This window comes from Lipotes vexillifer, unplaced genomic scaffold (genome assembly GCF_000442215.2).
Source record: "Lipotes vexillifer unplaced genomic scaffold, Lipotes_vexillifer_v1.1 scaffold1139, whole genome shotgun sequence".
In the NCBI taxonomy this organism is placed as follows: Eukaryota; Metazoa; Chordata; class Mammalia; order Artiodactyla; family Lipotidae; genus Lipotes; species Lipotes vexillifer.
In genome coordinates this window covers 633,812-653,044 of record NW_006798273.1, presented here as the reverse complement: position 1 = coordinate 653,044, position 19,233 = coordinate 633,812, and the positions used below count along the sequence as shown (strand labels likewise).

The 19,233-nt window shown below is 54.7% G+C and overlaps 1 protein-coding gene across 1 annotated transcript in view; it reads left to right on the top strand.

The window, feature by feature from the left end:
- FER1L5 (fer-1 like family member 5) overlaps positions 1-19,233 on the top strand; it is a 50,259-nt gene that overhangs the window by 21,045 nt on the left and 9,981 nt on the right. Inside the window, 18 exon segments of the mRNA XM_007470228.1 lie at positions 382-425; positions 519-774; positions 1,750-1,878; positions 3,582-3,759; positions 10,374-10,498; positions 11,322-11,422; positions 12,144-12,321; positions 12,397-12,552; positions 13,502-13,633; positions 14,802-14,965; positions 15,291-15,405; positions 16,224-16,320; positions 17,048-17,226; positions 17,322-17,485; positions 17,646-17,698; positions 17,701-17,862; positions 17,989-18,066; positions 18,983-19,164. Of these exon segments, the coding sequence (XP_007470290.1) occupies positions 382-425; positions 519-774; positions 1,750-1,878; positions 3,582-3,759; positions 10,374-10,498; positions 11,322-11,422; positions 12,144-12,321; positions 12,397-12,552; positions 13,502-13,633; positions 14,802-14,965; positions 15,291-15,405; positions 16,224-16,320; positions 17,048-17,226; positions 17,322-17,485; positions 17,646-17,698; positions 17,701-17,862; positions 17,989-18,066; positions 18,983-19,164 (2,493 nt within the window).

The following is a 19,233-nucleotide window of genomic DNA, read 5'->3' as shown; positions in this document are numbered from 1 at the left end:
TGCTCTGCGGCATATGGGATCTTCCCAGACCAGGCCTCGAACCCGTGTCCCCTGCATTGGCAGGTGGATTCTTAACCACTGACCCACCAGGGAAGCCAGGTCCACTAGGGAACTTATGTAATGAGGGGCCGTTTTAAGAATAAGAATACTAAATGATCATGGGACACAGTCCAAGGCCTTTCCCAGGCCCTTGCAAAGGGCTGGTGTAGTGGGGGGCCCACAGCCAAAGGTCCATAAGCTCCCATGGTCAGTCCCACTGGGCTCACTGGTAACCGAGCCAGGCCTTGACCCAGGCTCAGGACTTTCCACCTGCTCCCAGTTTCAGCAAGGCCCAGGCCAACTGAGCAGGCACCCATTGCCCCTCTCACTTGCCCCTTGCAGCTGCCCTGCCTCTCCAGCTACATCAGGTTCAGAGTCTTGGACTGGTGAGCAACTGGGTGGAGACTGGAAAACACGCCAGGGAGGAAGAAATCAGAGCTGGGCCAGGGGCTCAGCCTGCAGGGTGTGTTTCTCTCCAGCCCCGGGAACAAGTGCCATGATGAGATCGGGACAGTCAGCCTGTCCCTCAACCAGATCTCGTCCACTGGAGCAGAAATAGAAGGCAAGCAAGCCCCCGGCCCCGCCTCCTGCACCTCTCCCACCCGGACCTGGGGACCCTTCTCACCCTCTCCCCTTGCAGGCATGTACTCTGGCTTCCTCCCCTGCTTTGGCCCCAGCTTCCTGACTCTCCGTGGGGGTAAAAAGGCCCCTTTCAGGATCAAGGAGGAAGACGCTGTAAGCTTCTCATGTCAGCTCTAGGGAACAGAGGAGGTAAAACCAACCATGTGTAAGGCACCGGGGCCTGGGAACTGCCTGGGGAGGGCCAGGCCCTGGTTTCTGTCCACCACACTCCAGTAGAGGACTTGAAGGCTGTACATAAATGGCCATATAAATACGGGGCATGTGCTGTGGCACAAGAAAGGAACAGATGGGGTGCTCTGGGCAGTCACTGAGGAAGGGACATTGAGATGAGACCTCAGGTAAGAGTTTCGGCAGGTGGAGCGTCATAGGTAACAAAAGAAACAGCACAGGTAAATGTGGAGAAGCGCTGGGTTATTCAAGACTGGTGGTAAATGCCAGAAAGCCAAGTGGCAAAAGAAGGGAATGGGGCTGGGAAGGAATCTGAGTGAGGAAGAGCTGCAGAAACCAGGACCTCAATGCCATTAGGAGACTCTCCCATGCTCACTCCATCTCTCATCTCTCCTGCTCTTTCCTGGGCCTCATTCATTCCTACTGCAGTCTTGCCTCCCTGCTGGGAAGAGGACCATAGAAGCCTCTACTAGGGAAGGCCAGGGAAGCATTCTAATTGGCCTTCCTAGGTCATGTGTGCTCCCCTTTGACCAATCACTGTTGCTGAGGAGGCGGAGCCTGTCCTGATTGGCCAGGCTGGGATAATTCAATAGGTACCACCGTCCCCTCCAAGCATGAGGGGTTTACCAGGAACAGGGCCCTTCAGGTGGGCCAGCAGGTAGAACTGCATGAAGGGGAAGAGTGGACCTAAGGGTGTGGAAGATGGCTCAGGGCCCAGAGGTTTCCAGGCATGGCCGTGACTGGAGTTTCTGGAATTCTTCCCTGGGATGGTGGTCAGCCCTTGGTAGGAAGTTACGGGACAACCCTGTCCTTTCTACAGAGGTTTCAGGGGAGACTTTCCTGGCTTTTTTTTTTTTCTTCTCATCCCTTTTCTCGCCGTTTTCCTTCCTGTCACACTAGACTATCCCCAACATCGTTAAGGATGGTTTAGCTTATCGAGGCCGAGTCTTCCTAGAGTTAATCACCCACATCAAGTCCCATCAAGATGCTACGATGAAGGATCTCTCCCGAGATGTGATCAGCGTAGAGGTAACCACAGGAGCCAGGTAACCCAGGAAGGAGCTCCTCTGCCTGCCCCTGGTCTGCTGTGGGTCCCGTTTCTGACATTGCAAGAGGCCCTGGCCAGCAGCGGAATGAGCTTTTTGGATGTGTGAGGATGTTCGGTCGATCCACCGGAGTCTTTGCTAAGTCCCTATGGGGGCTTCCTGCCGTGCCAATCCCAGGAGGTTAGGGGACCCAGTAAAGACAAGGCTTAAGTTTAAGAGATGTGTAATCCAGTTAAGGAGAAATGATGTTCTAAGGAGCCTGGATTTCTTCCTGAAGGCCAAGGAGGGTCACTGAGGCAGGAAGGGGAAGGAGGAACAGAGTCAGGAATAGACTGGAAGCGAGTAAATTGGGCCACACCCACTCAGGAGAAACGGGGACACAGTTACGGGGGGGCGAGAACTGGAGAGGAGGGAGCAGGTGCCAGAGACCCCCTGGAAGCAACGATCAGAGATACTGACCGACAGGACGCTAAGAAGTGAGGCTGACTCCCATTTTCTGCCTCAGGTGGCGAGGTGGGAAGGTGGGGGGCGTACATCAACATGGGCTCCCCAAAGGAGGAACAGGTCTGGGGGAGATGATGAATCCCACCTTTGACGTGTGCTTGTGAGACACCCACGAAGACCAGTCCCCAAGGCTGCTAGACAGCCGGATGTGTCATCAACACACATCCAAGGATCTATCCAAGGTTCTGGAGGAATTGCCCTGGGGAGTAGGTGGAGTGAAAGGAGAAGGGGGCTGAGGCTGGAGCCCATCAGAAAGCACAGCCTATGAGACGGGAGGAGGAGGAGGGTGACTCTGCAGAGAGACGGAGGGGGAGTCTGCAAAGCGGAGAACTGAGGCAGCCTCCGGAGGGGAGAGTTGCAGAAAGGAGCGAGCAGCGATCTGAATGTGGTGGAGAGAAGGGCTGAGGACCCAAAAGTTTGTGCTGGTTATTAGGAAGACACCAGTAGCCTTGGGTCAGGAGAGAAGCCAGGCTGCCGTGAGCGGGAGGGAGAAGTTACAGATGGTGCATAGAGGCAAGTGCATAGAAACTTGGCTGCAAAGTTGAAGGAGATAAGACCAGGTTACAGCTAGATAGTGGCTCAGACGGGAGAAGGAGGGTTATTTTTTAAGAGAGGGAGACTTGAGCTAGTGAGCAGACTGGGACAATGCATAAGTAGGGCAGAGGTAGACAGTGGAAATGAGAGAGGGGCTCACATGATGGATAGATGACCCGAGCAGACGGACTCGCGGTGGGAGGACGGGGTTTGAGAAAAGCCAAGAGCAGATGTGTGTGTGTATGCATCCTCCACCACGCACCCCTGCCCACACTCGGTCTCATCCGATGGGGGGCATTTAGGCAAAACGGAAAGGGGTGGGGGTGGCCCAACTCAGAGTCTAGCCTGACCAGGGAGAAGACCCTCCTGCCTGATTTCAGGAAGAGAAGGAACCACTGCCGGTTGGGTGGAGGGGGCCAGGTGATGGAAGTCCTGGCAGGAACTTCCCTTGATCAGCCAGGTGAGCGGGAGTCAAGGCAGGATTTTGAGAGGGGGCAGGGGTTCAGTGATGGTCTAGGTCACCCTGAATAGAAGCAAAGGTAGCTTTTGAAAGAAACTGGGCACCTCATGCTTGCCTCCCTGCCTGTCTCGATAGCCTTGTTCATCCCTTGCCTTACGCACTGGGGATGTGGTGGGTTATTGTTTTAGAAGCACCAGAACCGCCAAAAGTATGGGCTGTGCGTCATCTTCCTTTCCTGTACCATGATGCCCAACTTTAAGGACCTGATCCAATTCGAGGTCAGCATTGGTCACTATGGAAACAAGATGGACCTGAGTTACAAGCCTCTCGTCTCCACCACACAGTACAGCCAAGTGATATATGATGGTAAGAGTCAGATCCAACAAAAGAGTAGAGAGCAGTCAGTGCATGCCGGGCTCTGTGTTGGTCCTTTTAATGGTGTTAGCTCACGGTACATTCATAGGCATTGTTAACCCACATTTAGACGTGAGGAAAGTGAGCTTCAGGGAGGTGAAGTTACCTGCCAAACATTGCACAGCTAGCTAGTAGGTGGTGAACCCACGACAAGAACTGAAACTAGGTTTTGACTTCAAGTCCTTCTCTACACTACATTCCATACCACAGCTTCCCAACCTTATCTTCTTTCCTACTACTCTGAACCACCCCCATCCAGCCATGTGGCTACCATCCACTACTCACCTGCCCACCTTCCATCCATCCTTGAATCCACTTATCCACACATTCATCCATTCAACTACCACCCATCCACTAACCCAATCATCCAACCAACCACCCATCCACCCATCCATCCTTTCATCCAATGTATACTCATTGGACACTTCTACGGGGCACTATAAGTTTCTCGAAGTGCAGTCCCTAGGCCAGCCCCATCAGCATCACCTGGGAACTGATAGAAATGCATATTCTTGGCTTCACCCCACACCTACAGAAGCAGAAAACAGAACAGCAATCTGCGTTTCAACAAGCCCTCCAGGTGACTGGGATGCATGCTAAAGTTTGAGAACCACTGCTCTAGAGGAACACTATCTCACTTTCATCTTCGTCAGCTTCACCCTCTCATCACCCATGGAGGGCTTTCCATGCATCCCCCTTGTCTGCCTGTTTTTTTTTTTGTTTTTTTTTTTTTTTTTTGGCGGTCCGCGGGCCTCTCACTGTTGTGGCCTCTCCCATTGCGGAGCACAGGCTCCGGACGCGCAGGCCCAGCGGCCATGACTCATGGGCCTAGCCGCTCCGCGGCACGTGGGATCTTCCCGGACCGGGGCACGAACCCGTGTCCCCTGCATCGGCAGGCGGACTCTCAACCACTGCGCCACCAGGGAAGCCCTAGCCATTCTCTTATTGATTTCTAGTATCCCTTCAAATATTAGGGAAATTAGGCCTTTGTGATATGAGCTCTAAATATATATCTTCTATTTGTCTCATAGCTTGGCTTATGGTGTTCTGGGTTTTTTTTTCCCCCCATGAAAACTTTTTTTTTTAATGTATGCAAACTATTTGTTTTATGGCTTCTGGCTTCTGAGTCATAATTAGATCTTTTCCACTCCAAATTTATTAAGGAATTCTCTCATGTTTCTTTCTAGAAGTTTGTGGTTTCTTAAAGTTTCATAATTAATAACTTTTCTCTTTCTGATTTTTTTTTCCCTATAAATTTCTTCATTTTTTTTGTCCAGCTGCCCAAAGGTTCTTTCTTCGTCTTGAAAGTCCAATAACTTCAGTAGGTTGTGGCCACATGTTCATCCTCTGGGGTCAGTATTCCCAGGCATATGGTATATCTTTCAATATATAGATTCAAGTCTTCTTTTCTTTTGTTAGTAATTTATTTAGTGGTGTAATTTACATACCATAAAATCCACTTGTTTTGTACCATTCAGTAAATTTTAGTAAATTTACAGAGTTGGACAGCCATCACTGTGCCCCATCTTAGAACCTATCTCCCCAAGAAATCCCTCATGTTTGTTTGGAGTCATTCTCGCATTCCCATCCCAGGGCCCACGCAACTACCAATCTCCTTCTGTCTCTGTGTATTTACTTTTTCTGGACTTTTCATATTAAAGGCATCGTACAATATGTGGCCTTTTGCATCTGGCCTTCACTTGGCATAATGGTGTAGAGGCTTATCCACGGTGTAGCATACATCAGTCCTTCATTCGTTTTTATCGCCTAATAGTATTCCATCATACACACGTATCATTCATCATTTGTTAATCCACTCATTAGTTCATGGTCGCTGTGTTACCTCTACTTCTTATCTATTATGAAGAAAGCTGCTATGAATGTTTAAGTACAAGCCTCTGTGTGGACATATAGTTAGAAGTGGAATAGCTTTTTAAGACACTGCCAAACTTTTCTAAGGTGCCTGCACCATTTTACATTCCCTCAGCAATGCGTCATGCTGCAGTTTCCTCACATCCTCAACAATGTTCATTATTTCCTCTTTTTATGTATTTATTACTGTGGATATGTATCTCATTTTGGCTGTAACTTGCATTTCCCTAATATCTAATGATACTGAGCATCTTTTCTTGTGCTCTTAGCCACTCATGCATCTTCTTTGTTTATATGTCTATTCAAATCTTCTGCTCATTTTTCAGTTGGATTGTTCGTCTTATTATTGTGTTGTAAGAGTCCTTTATATATTCTAAATACCTTTTCTTAATGGTGTCTTTTGAAGTGCAAACATTTTCAATTGGCTGAAGTTCAATTTTTCTTTTCTTTTATCGTGTCATACCTAAGAACTCTTTGCTCAATCCAGGATCGTGAAGATTTTCTCCAATTTTTTCTTCTAAAATGTTGTAGTTTTAATTCTTACATTTAGCTCTATGATTCATTTTGAATTAATTGCCATATGGGTATCCAACTTTTCAAGCAACATTTGTTAAAAGGACTATCCTTTTCCCATGTGAGTTTTTTTAAGTTATATTTTTAAATATTCTGTTCCATTGTTCAGGTTTTCTACTTTGGGGTCCCCATTTATGACCTTAATAATTCTCCTTGGTTTTCTTCTATATCTGTCATTTTCTCCCTGATCCTTTTTGGATCTTTATTTCCATCTTATTTTGGTCGCTTCTCTTATTTCTCTGCCTCTCACTGGATTGTCTGCAGAGTCTAATGTCCCTTGGGCTTCCTTTCATGTGGTCTTCCTTCCTGTGATGTTTTTGTTTTTTTTCTATTCGTTTTCTGAGTTTTGCCGGCTCACATGTCCTTGTCTGAGTCCTGAGTTCGTTCTGGGGGTGTATTTTTGCTGGCACTTTCTGTACTCGGCTCCCATCAAGCCATGACTCTCGCTGTCTGTCTTGCTATTCATTCCCCGCAGGTGACTTCTGCCACCCTTCAATACTTGCAGCTCCTAGGGCACTCACAGTTGCTTTTGGCAGCCCTTATGTGTATTTTGAGCCTGCAGATTCTATCTGTCTCCTTGTTTTGCTGAAAATGGAGTTATTTTCCTTCTCCTTGTTGCTTTTGTATGCTCTCCAAGAGTAGAAGAAAATTGCTATCTTATATCAGCACGCTCATATCTGAGAACCCCAGTCATGGATCTCTGCTTATTTATCATTCCAGTGATTCACTCAGTGCCAGGGTCTGAAACTGGCATCTTTTCAACAATTCTGGATAATTATAAAATACTTTCTCTTTGAAAATTACCTCTTCCCCTTTCCTTTCCTAGCTCTGTCTCGAATTCACTCTATCCTCTGTGGAACTTCTCATTCTGTTCTGCACATTTTAAAATCTTTTGGGACTTCTCTGGTGGCGCAGTGGTTAAGAATCCGCCTGCTAACTCAGGAGACACAGGTTCGAGCCCTGGTCCAGGAAGATCCCACATGCCGCGGAGCAACTTAGCCCGTGCGCCACAACTACTGAGCCTTGTGCTCTAGAGCCCATGAGCCACAACTACTGAGCCCTAGTGCCACAACTACTGAAGCCCATACACCTAGAGCCCGTGCTCCGCCATAAAAGAAGCCACCACACTGAGAAGCCCACGCACCACAACAAAGAGTAGCCCCTGCTCACCGCAGCTAGAGAAAGCCCACGCGCAGCAACAAAGACCCAACACAGCCAAAAAAGAAAGAAAGAAAGAAAGCTATTAAATCTGGCCCATTTAATATGGACCATTACAAAAAAAATCTTTCTTCCACGTTTTTCATCTCTCTGGGCTGCGTTCTGCATAATTTCTTCTAGATTTTTCAGGAGAGGCCTTAGGTAATCAACCATTCTATTGAAAACTTCTGGCAGATCCCTATACCTCTCCCTCGCTCCATAGCATTTTCCACCACTTGACACACTGTATTTTATGTATGTTGCCTTTTTTGCTCCCACTGTTCTCTTAAATTCCTGAGTAAACTTTTGATTCAAGTATAACACATCTATGGAAGACGACACAAACCAAAGCGTCCAGCTCAATGAATTATCGCAAGGCAAACATACCCACGTAACAACATTCAGACCACGAAACAAAGTCCCAACATCCCAGAGGCCCATTTGAGCCCCTCAGCCCCCCTCTGCCAAGGGCTGCTATCCCTCTCCCAACTGCCAGTTGCTTTTGTCTGGTTTTTAACTTTATATAAAAGAAATCATATAATATGTATTGTTTTGTGCCTGGCTTCTTTTGCTCGTTATTTTATTTGTGAAATGCATTCACAAACCTAGATGCTGTTGGGTGTAGCTGTGGCTCATTTATTCTCGTTGCTGTATAGTATTCCATTGTGCAAATACCGTAATTTATTTATGCCTTCTATTGCTGAAGGAGATTTTGGTGGTTGCTAATTTTGGACTGTTATGAGTAGTGCTACTGTGAACATTTTTCTTTTGATAATGCTGTTCTATGCCTTTCTGTTGGTTGTATACCTAGAAGCAGAATTGCTGGGGTAGAGGGTATGTATATTGCTTCTTAGATGCTTGTTTTCTTGGAACTTTATCTGTGGGAATCCTTTGGGACTTGACCCAAATTTCACGCTCCAGTGAGGATTTGTCTTTGCCTCCTCTAGTTACCTGGGGCACTGCCAACCAGAGACTGCGTCAAGTTTTCTCCGGACCGTGCAGGTGGCATGAGTGCAGAATGCAACCTGCATGAGGCCCCACTTGTGGTTACAAATTTTCAGGAAAATTCCTGCCCCTCTACCCGGAGCCACGCTGGAGATGGGCGAGTTTCCTTACTGTCTTCTTCTGTGTGGTGGATTCTTTCTCACTGATTGAGGGTTTAGGGTTTGCAGTGCCAGCTCTGCATAGCAGACTAGTTTGCTCGGGCTGCCATCAGAATGTACTGCAAATTGGGCGGCTTATAGCAACACGAATGAGTTCTCTCACAGTTCTGGAGGCTAGAAGTCTGAAATCAAGGTGTTGGTGGGTTGATTCCTTCTGACGGAGCCGGGGGAGAGTCTCTTCCACGCCTCTCTCCCAGCGCCCACGTGTTGCCTGCCATCTTTGGTGCTCCTTGGCTTGTGACGTATCACTGCATCTCTGCCTCCATCTCCACTCGGCGTTCTGCCTCTGTCTCTGTGTCTCTACAGGCCTGTCATCTCTCTGTCCCTCTCCTCTGCTTATAAGGACACTAGTCCTTACGGGTTAAGGGTCCAACCTACACCAGTACGATCTCGTCTTACCTAATTACAGCTGCAATGACCCTATTTCCAAATAAGGTCACATGCATAGGTAGCAGGGATTGGGACTTCAACATAGTTTTACAGGGGATGCAATTCCACCCATGTCACATGGGGTGTCCTGTTAGACTGCCCACCCCGGGCAGTGCTCGGCTCTCTCTCCTGGGCCCTGGCAGTCGTCAAAGAGAAGAACCGGTTCTCCAAGATTTGCCAGAAACTCAGAGGACAAAAGTCCGCTCTGCTTCCGCTTGCCTCACAGACTTTCTGCTTTTACTTTATTTTTGGTTGCTGTGGATTTCTTGCTTTTATGTCAACCCAGCAATACATCTCATAAAAAGAATCCCTTGGGAATTCCCTGGTGGTCCAGTGGTTAGGACTCCACGCTTTCACTCTCATGGGCCCGGGTTCGATCCCTGGTCGGGGAACTAAAATCCCGCAAGCCACACAGTGCGGCCAAGAAAAAAAAAAAAAGGAGAGAGATTCCTTTATGCTTCACCTAGCTTTTCCCCCCTCTTGTCTTTTTTTAAATAAATTTATTTATTATTTTATCTTTTGGTTGCGATGGGTCTTCGTTGAGGTGCGCGGGCTTCTCATTGCGGTGGCTTCTCTTGTTTCGGAGCGTGGGCTCTAGAGCGCAGGCTCAGTAGTTGTGGCGCACGGGCTTAGCTGCTCCGCGGCACGTGGGATCTTCCCGGGCCAGGGCTCGAACCCATGTCCCCTGCATTGGCAAGCGGATTCTTAACCACTGCGCCACCAGGGAAGTCCCCCGCTCTTTTCAGTAAGGATCATGGCCAGGAGACCCAGCCTGCCAAGCCCATCACTGGCTGTGTCCATGCTTGTTCCCCTACCCCACTCCTCTGCACAGCAGGCCCTTCGTGTCAGATGTCTGCCCACGCCAACAAAACCCTGGGGCTCCCGAACCCAGGACCCACTCCTCCTGTGCCTACCCGCCACCCAGAAGGAAGACCCTACCTCAGGGCAGGCCCCTGGCCTTGGCATCTTGCCTGAGTTAGGGGCACGGGCTCTGGAACTGAATGCCTGCTTTATACCACCTGGTTGTGCCACCACAGGGAAGCTGCTTCCCGTCACTAGCCTGGGTTTTCCCACCTGTAAACTGGGGACTCCGTAAGGCTGTGTGACACTGAGCACAGTGAATGCTCCGGCCAGCCGGCTGTGCTCATCAAAGCGCGTCCAGCCTGGACTGGCCTGCAGCCCACCTTCCAGTAGGAGGGGTCCAGTGAGGATGCTTAGCAGATCCTAGAGGGTAGAATTAGCCCAAGAAAGGTCCTCTGAAGGGACACAGTGAGCGAACACTGTCCCTCAGACCTCCAGCCCCCACCCCCTGCTCGTGTCTCTGTGTCTCAGGGAACGTCTACCATTACGTGCCCTGGTACAACACCAAGCCCGTCGTGGCCGTGACCTCCTACTGGGAGGACGTCAGCTTCCGCATGAACTGCCTCAACCTCCTCCAGTTCACTCGGGACCGCCTGGTGAGTGGTGTGGGCACGGGGGATGGGGTGGTGGTACAGGGAAGGACCCGGGTCATTGATGGGAGACTTGGGAAAATGAATCGCAGTCTTAGGAAGCCGGTCACTCAGCTCTCTCATGCACTGCACACCAATTGGGACGGACGTGCCAGACACAGGCACTGAAGACACAACGATGGGTAGACACAGTCTTCGCCAGCAGGGAAGTCGGATACGCAAATAGGCGGTACGCGGTGCAGTAGGGCTGCGGTGGAGATGCAGGAGAACCATGGGGGCAGAGAGATTGGGGTGGGGGAGATGAAGAGAGGAGAGTCAGAGGAGGTGTTCAGAAAGGACAGTCTTGCTGGGGGCAGTGGTGGGGTGCAGAGAAGGGAACGACGGGCAGAGCCATGGCGATAGGAAGTTCGGGGTTGGTGGGGGCCTGGAGGTGAGGTGGAAATAAGGCCAGGGAAGCTGGGAGGGGTCCGATCACAAAAGTTCTTCGTGACTGTTAAGGAAGGAAGCCGCAGAGCAGTTTTAGGCAGGAGAGCCACCTGGTGTCCCCGCCTCAGACACAACTTTCTTGCACCAATAGAAGAGGAGCCCAGCGTCAGGGCCCTGCAACCTCTTCACGGTCCCACCCTGTCCTGGCTCCTTCCCCCCACCCATTGGGAGGGTGGGTGGGAATCCTAGCCTTGCAAGGGCGTGTGACAGCTTCGGACTGACATCCCCAGGTTACCCCTCAAATGTCCCCAAGTCCTGGCTGAAACCATCTTGGGCCAATCAGCCCTGCAGCCTGTCCTGAGGGAGCCCCATGCTCACTTGCCACTTCTCTCCTGCTGGGCAGAAAGCCAATCTGGACACCCTGAAATCCATGAGGAATCCAAGGGACCCGGCTCTGCTCCCACAGTGGGAGAAACTGCTGAGGGAGCTCATGGAGGACTGCAAGTAGGGGCGGTGGGCCCCTCACCCGGGGCAGGGGCTGAGCCAGATCAGGCTCACACAGGGTCTGGGGGGCAGACAGGACCCCACAGAACAACGCTCAGCACCACCCTTCCGCACCCCTGCCTCCGCAGGGAGTATGAGCTCTGCGCAGATCTCTCCCCAAACCACAGAGCTGCCTCTCTCCCATTCAGGGACCCCTGAAATGACCCTGACCTCCCCACCCGTCATTGTGCCCCCCACACCCATGCCTGGGGCTCCTTCCAAACCAACCTCCCCGTTGTCCAGGCAAGCCCTGCACAGTCCCGGCCCGTACCTTTTCCCCTGCCGCTCCTTCTATCCACAAGGCCCTCTTTGGGGTTCTGCCTGTTCTGGAAGAGCCATTGTAAGGCTCCTCCTGGCCCGGCAGCCCACATGGATCCTCTCCCCTCCCGCCCGGGTTTGGTTGGCCCCTGTCTCACAGCTCACACCTCTGTCCACGAGGAGGTCCTGAGCACGAGCCTGGCACACTGCAGGGGCTGGGAGGATGGGAAGGGGAAGGATGAGGACCCAGGGGCCAGGACCACAGTGAGTGAGCTTCCTAAGGAGGGTGGGCAGGGATCCCCGGGTCAGGCCAGCAGGCGTGGGGCAGGATCTTGGGTCTAGGAAGGGCACTGAGGCCAGGCGGGATGGTGAGCAAGGGACATGGAGAGAGACTCAGCCCCCGCCCTCCCGGTCCTGGCCACAGGTGCCCACTGCCCTGCATGACTGATCAGCCCAAAGCAACGGACCTGGACAAGAAGAGGTGGCAGCTCCGCAGCCTCCTTCTGCAGGAGCTGGCCCGGAAGGCCAAGGAAGCCCAGCCCAGGGACATGGTGGCCACCGTGGAGGGCTGGCTGTACCGCCTCAATGCCGTGCTCCCCGAGGTGGGTGCTGGATACTCCGGCCGGGAGCGGGCCTTGGAGCCGGCCACGTGGGCCTGACGCTCTCCCGCCCGGCAGCCCCAGATAAACCTCCCGGACGTGATGATCTGGCTGATGTCCCGGGAGCAGCGAGTGGCCTATGCACAGGTGCCCGCCCACACCATCCTGTTCTCCCCGACCGGCGCCCGGCACTCCGGCAGGTTCTGTGGGAAGACACAGACCCTCTTCCTGCAGGTGGGGAGGCCAGGGGTCCTCAGGGGAGGAGGGGGCCCAGGACGTCCCAAGGGAGAAGCCCTGAACCCCCGCCCGGGCAGCCACCATGAGCCTCCCAAGGGCATGCCCACTTCCTCTCTGTCAGGCCCTTTACCAGGTGAAATGGGGTTTAAACAGTTCTCCAGAGGAAGGCGGGGGCCTGGGACCATCAGCATGTGGCCGACACCAAGTCCACGCCACCATAAACATTCCTCAAATTTGTCCCCTCCGTCATCCTGATGCTTCACTTGGTCCTGTCCCTGTCCTGTCTCCCCTGGACCACGATTGGCTGCTATCTACATATTTAATACCTATAAGGTTTGGGTGCCAGCCCCTCATATCAGACACAATCCATAAATAAGGCTGACTGACCACAAGTCCCCTGCCCTGAAGATGGCCCTGTGCTTCCAGCCCTCCCCCTGGGAGGCAGGTGGGGGACACTGCCTCCGTCTCGGAGACGTCCCTGGCTCCCCACTGCCCTTTCCGCCATGGTGGAAGGGCCCACCTGAGTCCTTCTCATCCTGCAAGAATCACTGAGACTTGAATCCTGGCTCTACCACTTACTGGCTTGTGTGAGCCGGAGCCAGCTCCTGACTGTGTCTGGCCTCAGCCTGCTCCTCTGTGAAATGGGCCTAGCGATAATGATGCCCACCTTGTGGTGGTGTGTGAGGATCAGAGCACTTAGCACGTTGCCTGGCGCATAGCAAGCATCATTGTCAATGGCACCATCAGCACCAGTCCTCCCTGGAGCATTCCCAGGTTCCCCAGTGGCACCCGTACCAGCCTCTGTTATGGCCAGCACCCAGCTCAGTGTGAGGCCCCTGCTCCCAGGGCTCAGGGTGAAGGGGCAGGTGTGTGTGCCCCTCCCTCACCCGCACCCCTGTCCCTGGGGGTCTGCACCCCCGTGGTTGCTGACCTGCCTCCGGCTCAGTACCCAGAGGGTGAAGGAAAGAAGGACACGCTCCCGGCCCAGCTCCGGGTCTGCATGTGGCTCGGCAACGTGGCCGACAGCAAGGATCTGCAGCTGCTCTGCCAGGGCGAAGTCGTCGTGTCCGCGGAGACGGTGAGCGGGGGCCCCGGGTGGGGCCGGCGGGAGGGTGACTCGGCAACAGCCCAGCTCCGAAGGTGGAGAACATCACTGGCAGAACCTGAGAACCGTGAAAGGGGCTCGAGAGAGGTGGCAGAAACTAAAGAGGTCCCCTGTTGACAAGCCATAGGCTGCGGTGACAGGAGGGCAGCTGAATGGTCCCCTGGGGCTGGTCACTCTCACCCAGACGGAGGTTTATGGGGAGTTTCTCCCAATTCGTTCAGGGTATGTGAGGTGAGCCAGGCTCCGACTGCTTGCAGGGGGTCTCGTCCATCATCAGCGTGACAGCCCGGGACCCCTGCCGACCCCAGCTGGGTCCTGCAGGCCAGCCTGGTGGTCCCGGGGAGGGGGAGACCTGGGACAGTCGGAGGAGCCGGAAATGAGGCATGTTCCCTTAGAACCGTAAACCCAGGAGGTGTGTGAGCAGCCGGCCAGAGGCCGCTCTGTAATCAGAGGAAGGGAGGACATGGCTCAGGAGAAGGTCCTGAGAACAGAAGAGAAATAAGTTTTGAAGTTTCGGGCTTTTTAACTTACTTTGTCAAAACATTTTCATGGTTCCTAAGTTGCATGTTGTGGATAGATTGTAGAACTTGGAGGTGTTGAGGCAGAGAGGGATTTAGGATGAGTGCGTGCCCAGAAGGGGAATGTGGAAGAAAGATCCAGAGGCAGCGAAGACGGGGCAGTGGTGGAGCAGGACCAGGTTCCCCAGGGTCAGCTGTGACACGGGGTGGACAGGTCATCACATCCCAGGCACCACCAGGCTCTAACACAGGCATCCACCCCACTCCACTCCTCGAGAGCTGAGCCGCCTGGGGTAGAGGTGACCTTTGAGCCTCAGTCTCCTCACCTGTGAAATGGGAGTGTGCGGCTGAAAGGGGATAGTTCATGTAATGCCCTTGGCATGGGCCCAGCCACAGTGAGCACTTGACGAGTGGCAGCTGCCTGTGCTGATTGACAGCGGGGGCAGTGCCGTCCCGTTACAAGCGACAACGCAGCTCCTGCCCCCAGGCAGGTGCCACATGGCCCTCTGCCTGACTACCACATTTCTGGGAGGTGCCTACAGCCCAGGGGGTGGGGGGTGCCTAGGGCCGGTGCTGGGTATGCTGGGGGTGGCAGCAGGCACTAATGGACTCCCCTCCCCCAGTACGAGAACCAGGCCAAGTATAAGGACCAGTGGGGACAGCAGTGGCTGCAGCACTGCCCCAGCTTCTCGGACGTCATGGGGCACAAGGCCCTCCCCAAGGAAGATTTCAAGGAGCCCCATGGATGGCACTGGCAGGGGCCATGGACAGTGGAACCTCAGCGGAGGTAAGGCTGGGATGCGGGACCCGGAGCCTGTGTGCCCCTGGACAGGCAGCAGTGGAGCTGACACTTCTTTTTACCCAGGAGGGCCAGTAGGCAGCAGCCCAGAGAGATGGGCACACAGCCACTGCTGCCTGGTCCCGGGGGCTGGGGTGCATAGGACAGGGGTACCTGCCCGCCACCCTACCCTGCATGCCAGGCCCCGCTGCCCAGCCTTGCCCAGAGCAGGTGGGGCTGCCAGGTACGGCAGCGCTCAGCCAACAGAGGAGGACCCCAGGGGCCTGTAAGCTCAGGGAGATATGCTGGGAACTTGGGGTCTCACTGCCCCCAGGCTCCTCCTGGACACAGACATCAACAAGAGCCAGGTGCTGGAGGAGGTGTACGAGAACCAGCGCCGGGACGCCACGGGGGCCTGGGTGCCTGCCGCCGTCCCCAACACAGACGCGGTGAGCAGGGGGCGCGGGGGGCAAGCGATCCAACCAGGGGGGCACCTTGGAAGCTGGGGTGTCTGAGTGGAGCACTGGATCAGGCGTTACCATCTGAGCCCTGCTCCCTGGTGTGACCTTGGGTGAGCGCTGATGGGGTTTGTATCCCAAGGTGGTGGGGAGAGGTCCCCTAAATGGGACTGGAAGAACGACAGAGTGGGCACCTTTCCTTCCCCCTTTCGAAGGTGGCGCTTTTACCCAGAATTCAAAGTTGAGTAAGGAACTGAACTTTGAATTTTGTTTCTTTTTTTCTGGCTGCACTGCGCGGCACGCGGGATCTTAGTTCCCCGACCAGGGATCGAACCTGGGCCTCCAGCCGTGGAAGCGCGGAGCCCTAACCAGTGGACCACAGAGGAATTCCCAAATTTTGTTTCATTTTTCACGAACTTAAATTTAAGGAGCCCCAGGAGGCTGGTGGCCACTGATTGGACAGTGAGGTTTAACCCATCTGTCACGCATGCTGGTCTCCCCTTCCCAAGAGCCGCCTTGGGCAGGCAGCAGCGTCCAGCTGAGATTCAGTCACACTATTTTGCTTTCACAGTCATTCGTACGGTTGTTTCCTATTTATGGTGAGTGGTTCCGCTGATGCTGCTTATATACAGTTTCCTTTAAAAAATACACGTACGGTTCGGAAAGGCAAGCCAGTAAAAGCATATTAAGTGAACATGTGGGTGGCATCAGACGTAACAAGAGTGGTCTGCTCCTGGGGGCTGGAGGCCACGATGGCTGTAGTAGGCGGGCAACACGGCCCTTGGCCCGCCCTCTCTGTGCACCCACAGAACGGAGAGCCCGTGGAGGCCCGGGAGAATGTGAAGTGCCCCCAAGGCTGGCACGTGAAGAAGCACTGGGCTGTGGAGCTGAACCACGCGGTAGACAGTGAAGGTCAGTCCTCTGGGCAGCGGCTAAGGGCGGCAGGGCCTGGAACTGAAAGTAGCCAGGCTGTTGGGTGGGGTAGGCCTGAGCTCCTGGGGGGCCTCAATCTCCGGAGAGCAGGGCTTTTTGCGGTACACGGGCCTCTCACTGTTGTGGCCCCTCCCGTTGCGGAGCACAGGCTCCGGACTCACAGGCTCAGCGGCCATGGCTCACGGGCCCAGCCACTCCGTGGCACGTGGGATCCTCCCGGACCGGGGCACGAGCCCGTGTCCCCTGCATCGGCAGGCGGACTCTCAACCACCGCGCCACCAGGGAAGCCCTGGGCCCTAGCTTTGAGACAGGGCAGGTGCTAAGCGCCTCCTGAGCACGTGAACTGAGGTCGCCTCCAGAGCCTGGTTCACCCCAGGTGGCTCCAGGGAAGGGGCGGTGGGCTGGGAGTCGGAAGACCTGGGCTCAAGATGCAGCCTCTGCTACTTACGGGCTGTGTGACCTTGTGCGGGTCCCAGGATGCCTGTGAGCCTCACCTTCCTTGTCTGTAAGATGGGCAGTTGAGCCCAGGCCGCCGGGTGACGCAGTGTGACCACACCTTCCTTTGTGGCCGGAGAGACCTGGACGTGAGGGACAGTACTGCCCCCTCGGCCTGCCCTTCCGGGGCTTATCTCTCAGACCTGTCCGAGCCCCCGAGCCTGTGGGCCCCTGGACACCCACGGGCTGTGTCCTGGTCCCTCAGGCTGGGAGTACGGAGTGGGCATCCCGCCCTCGGGGCTGCCCCAGGTCTGGAACTCGGTGGAGAAGACCTACTACTCCTGCCGCCGCCGGCGCTGGGCGCGCGTGCGCTACCGGGACCACGGGAGGCTGAGCCACGAGCAGGAGACCCTGTCCTTCCTGCAGCTGGTGAGGGGCCGCCTGGTCAGGGACCTGGCGGGACCATGGGTGGTATCCACCCTTGGCCAGGTGATAGGGCGACTCTGCTCTCCCCGCAGCACCACCCCAGCCTGGCTGAGGACGAGGAAGGCTGGGAGTACGGCGTCTTTGGCTCCAAGTTCCACCTGAACCCTCAGCCCCAGAGCCAGTTCCGCCGCCGCCGCTGGCACCGCAGGCTGGCCCCCAGCAAGGTCAAGGGCATTGCACCCATATTCCTCCTGGAGGGATCCTTGGTAAAGCCCCAGTGGGCTAGGTGTCCCTTCCCTGCAACCCCACCTCCGGAGCCAGGGCCCCCTGGTGCGCCAGGCAGATGGAGACGCCCTGTGTGGCCAGATGCACTGACCACTGCAGGTGGGGGCACCTGGGCCCCGGAGCCACATCCTCAGGCTTTGGATGGGGAGAAGGGTGACCTGGGCCTGGGCTGGGGGAGGCAGGAAAGGCACCTATGAGCCTCAGGGAGTCTGTCCTGGGCACAGAGTCTAGATATGAAACAGCAAGCTAAGAGGGAAGCGGACATGGTGTCGTCGACACGGAGACTGGACAGAATCAGGAGCTCCTGGAGGGCTCCCCCAGAGATCACCCAGCCACCCAACCTGCCCTTCATCTACTGCATCTTCAACAGTGAGCATTCAATTGAGAGTCGGCTTGGGTGGCCCCGGAGACACCCAGCACCTGAGGGCAGGGAGCAGGGGGCTTGGGGTGGGGATCCTGGGGGCGGGGGGCGGACACAGCCTCTCTCTTACCCAGAGCCCCACTACTACCAGCTCTTCTGCTACATCTACCAGGCCCGGAACCTGATGTCCAACCGCACGCAGACATTCCAGGGTAGGCGTGGGCACCTATTCTCCCCCAGCCCCTCCATGTGGCCACCCAGTATAAAGGATAAAGGATAAAGGATGCGTAAAGGCAGTATAAAGGATGCGGCGAGGAGGGGGTGATGCACACGCGGACCCCTGCCCCCAGCAGCTCATGGCCCTGGTTTGGGGAAAAGACACAAGAACAAGGAATACAAGGCAGGACCGCTCTTGCGGTGGGTCCCCAACACTGTGGAATCAAGACAGGGAGGCTTCATCCCACTGGAGGCCACTTAGCTGAGCCTTGAAGAGGAAGGAGGACTTGCTGGGCCTTGACAAGGAAGAGGGAGGATGAGACACAGGGAGAGAGAGGATGACACGCTTGGGAAGCACTTGTCCCTTCTGCTGGACAGAAGATGAGGGCTGGGGCGGAGGGGTGGCAATTTCGAGCCCTGTGTGGAGGCCGCATGGGAGGTTTCGGGTGAGTCACGTGCTCCTGCCCTGGGCTGGCAGTGGCCTTGTTTGTTGGGAGCCAGACTGTTGGACGAGGGTCTGAGCCAGGGCAGTGGGTGTCTGCTGGGAGCCGTGTCCACTGGGCATCAGCACCCTTATCGAGAGGGCCGTGTGATGTTCCTTGATGCCAAGGCCAGTTGCTGATGCTGTGCAAGGGCAGCCACGTGTAGCCTGGTCCCCAGAACCCCTCCAGAGGAGCCACCGGGCCCTCTGCGTCTGTGACGGCTAGGCCCCAACCATGACGGTATAAGGGGCCTCTAGCTATAAGCCCATATGCTCTGTGGCTTACTCTGAGGTGGCCTTCTGGGGAGCTGGAGTGGCTGTGGCTGTCTGGCCCGAGCCTCCCCAGGTACCCAGTCCAGTGGTGGCAGCAGCCAGAAGAGAGGAGAGCCTCACTCGGCAGCTCAAAGGCTCGGGTCTCCTTCCACCCACAGCGCCCTTCATTCGGTTGGTCTTCTTGAACCACATCCAGTGTACCCAAACCCTGAAGAGCTCTGCAGCCCCTACGTGGGCCCAGACGCTCATCTTCCAGCACCTCCTCCTGTACGAGAACCCCCAGGACACCAAAGAGAGCCCACCATTTGTGGTATTGGAACTGTGGCAGCGGGACCCCCAGGTAAGGTGGGCTGGGCTGGGCAGAGCTCTGAGAAGTTTTTAATGTATTTTTTTGGCCGTGCCATGCGGC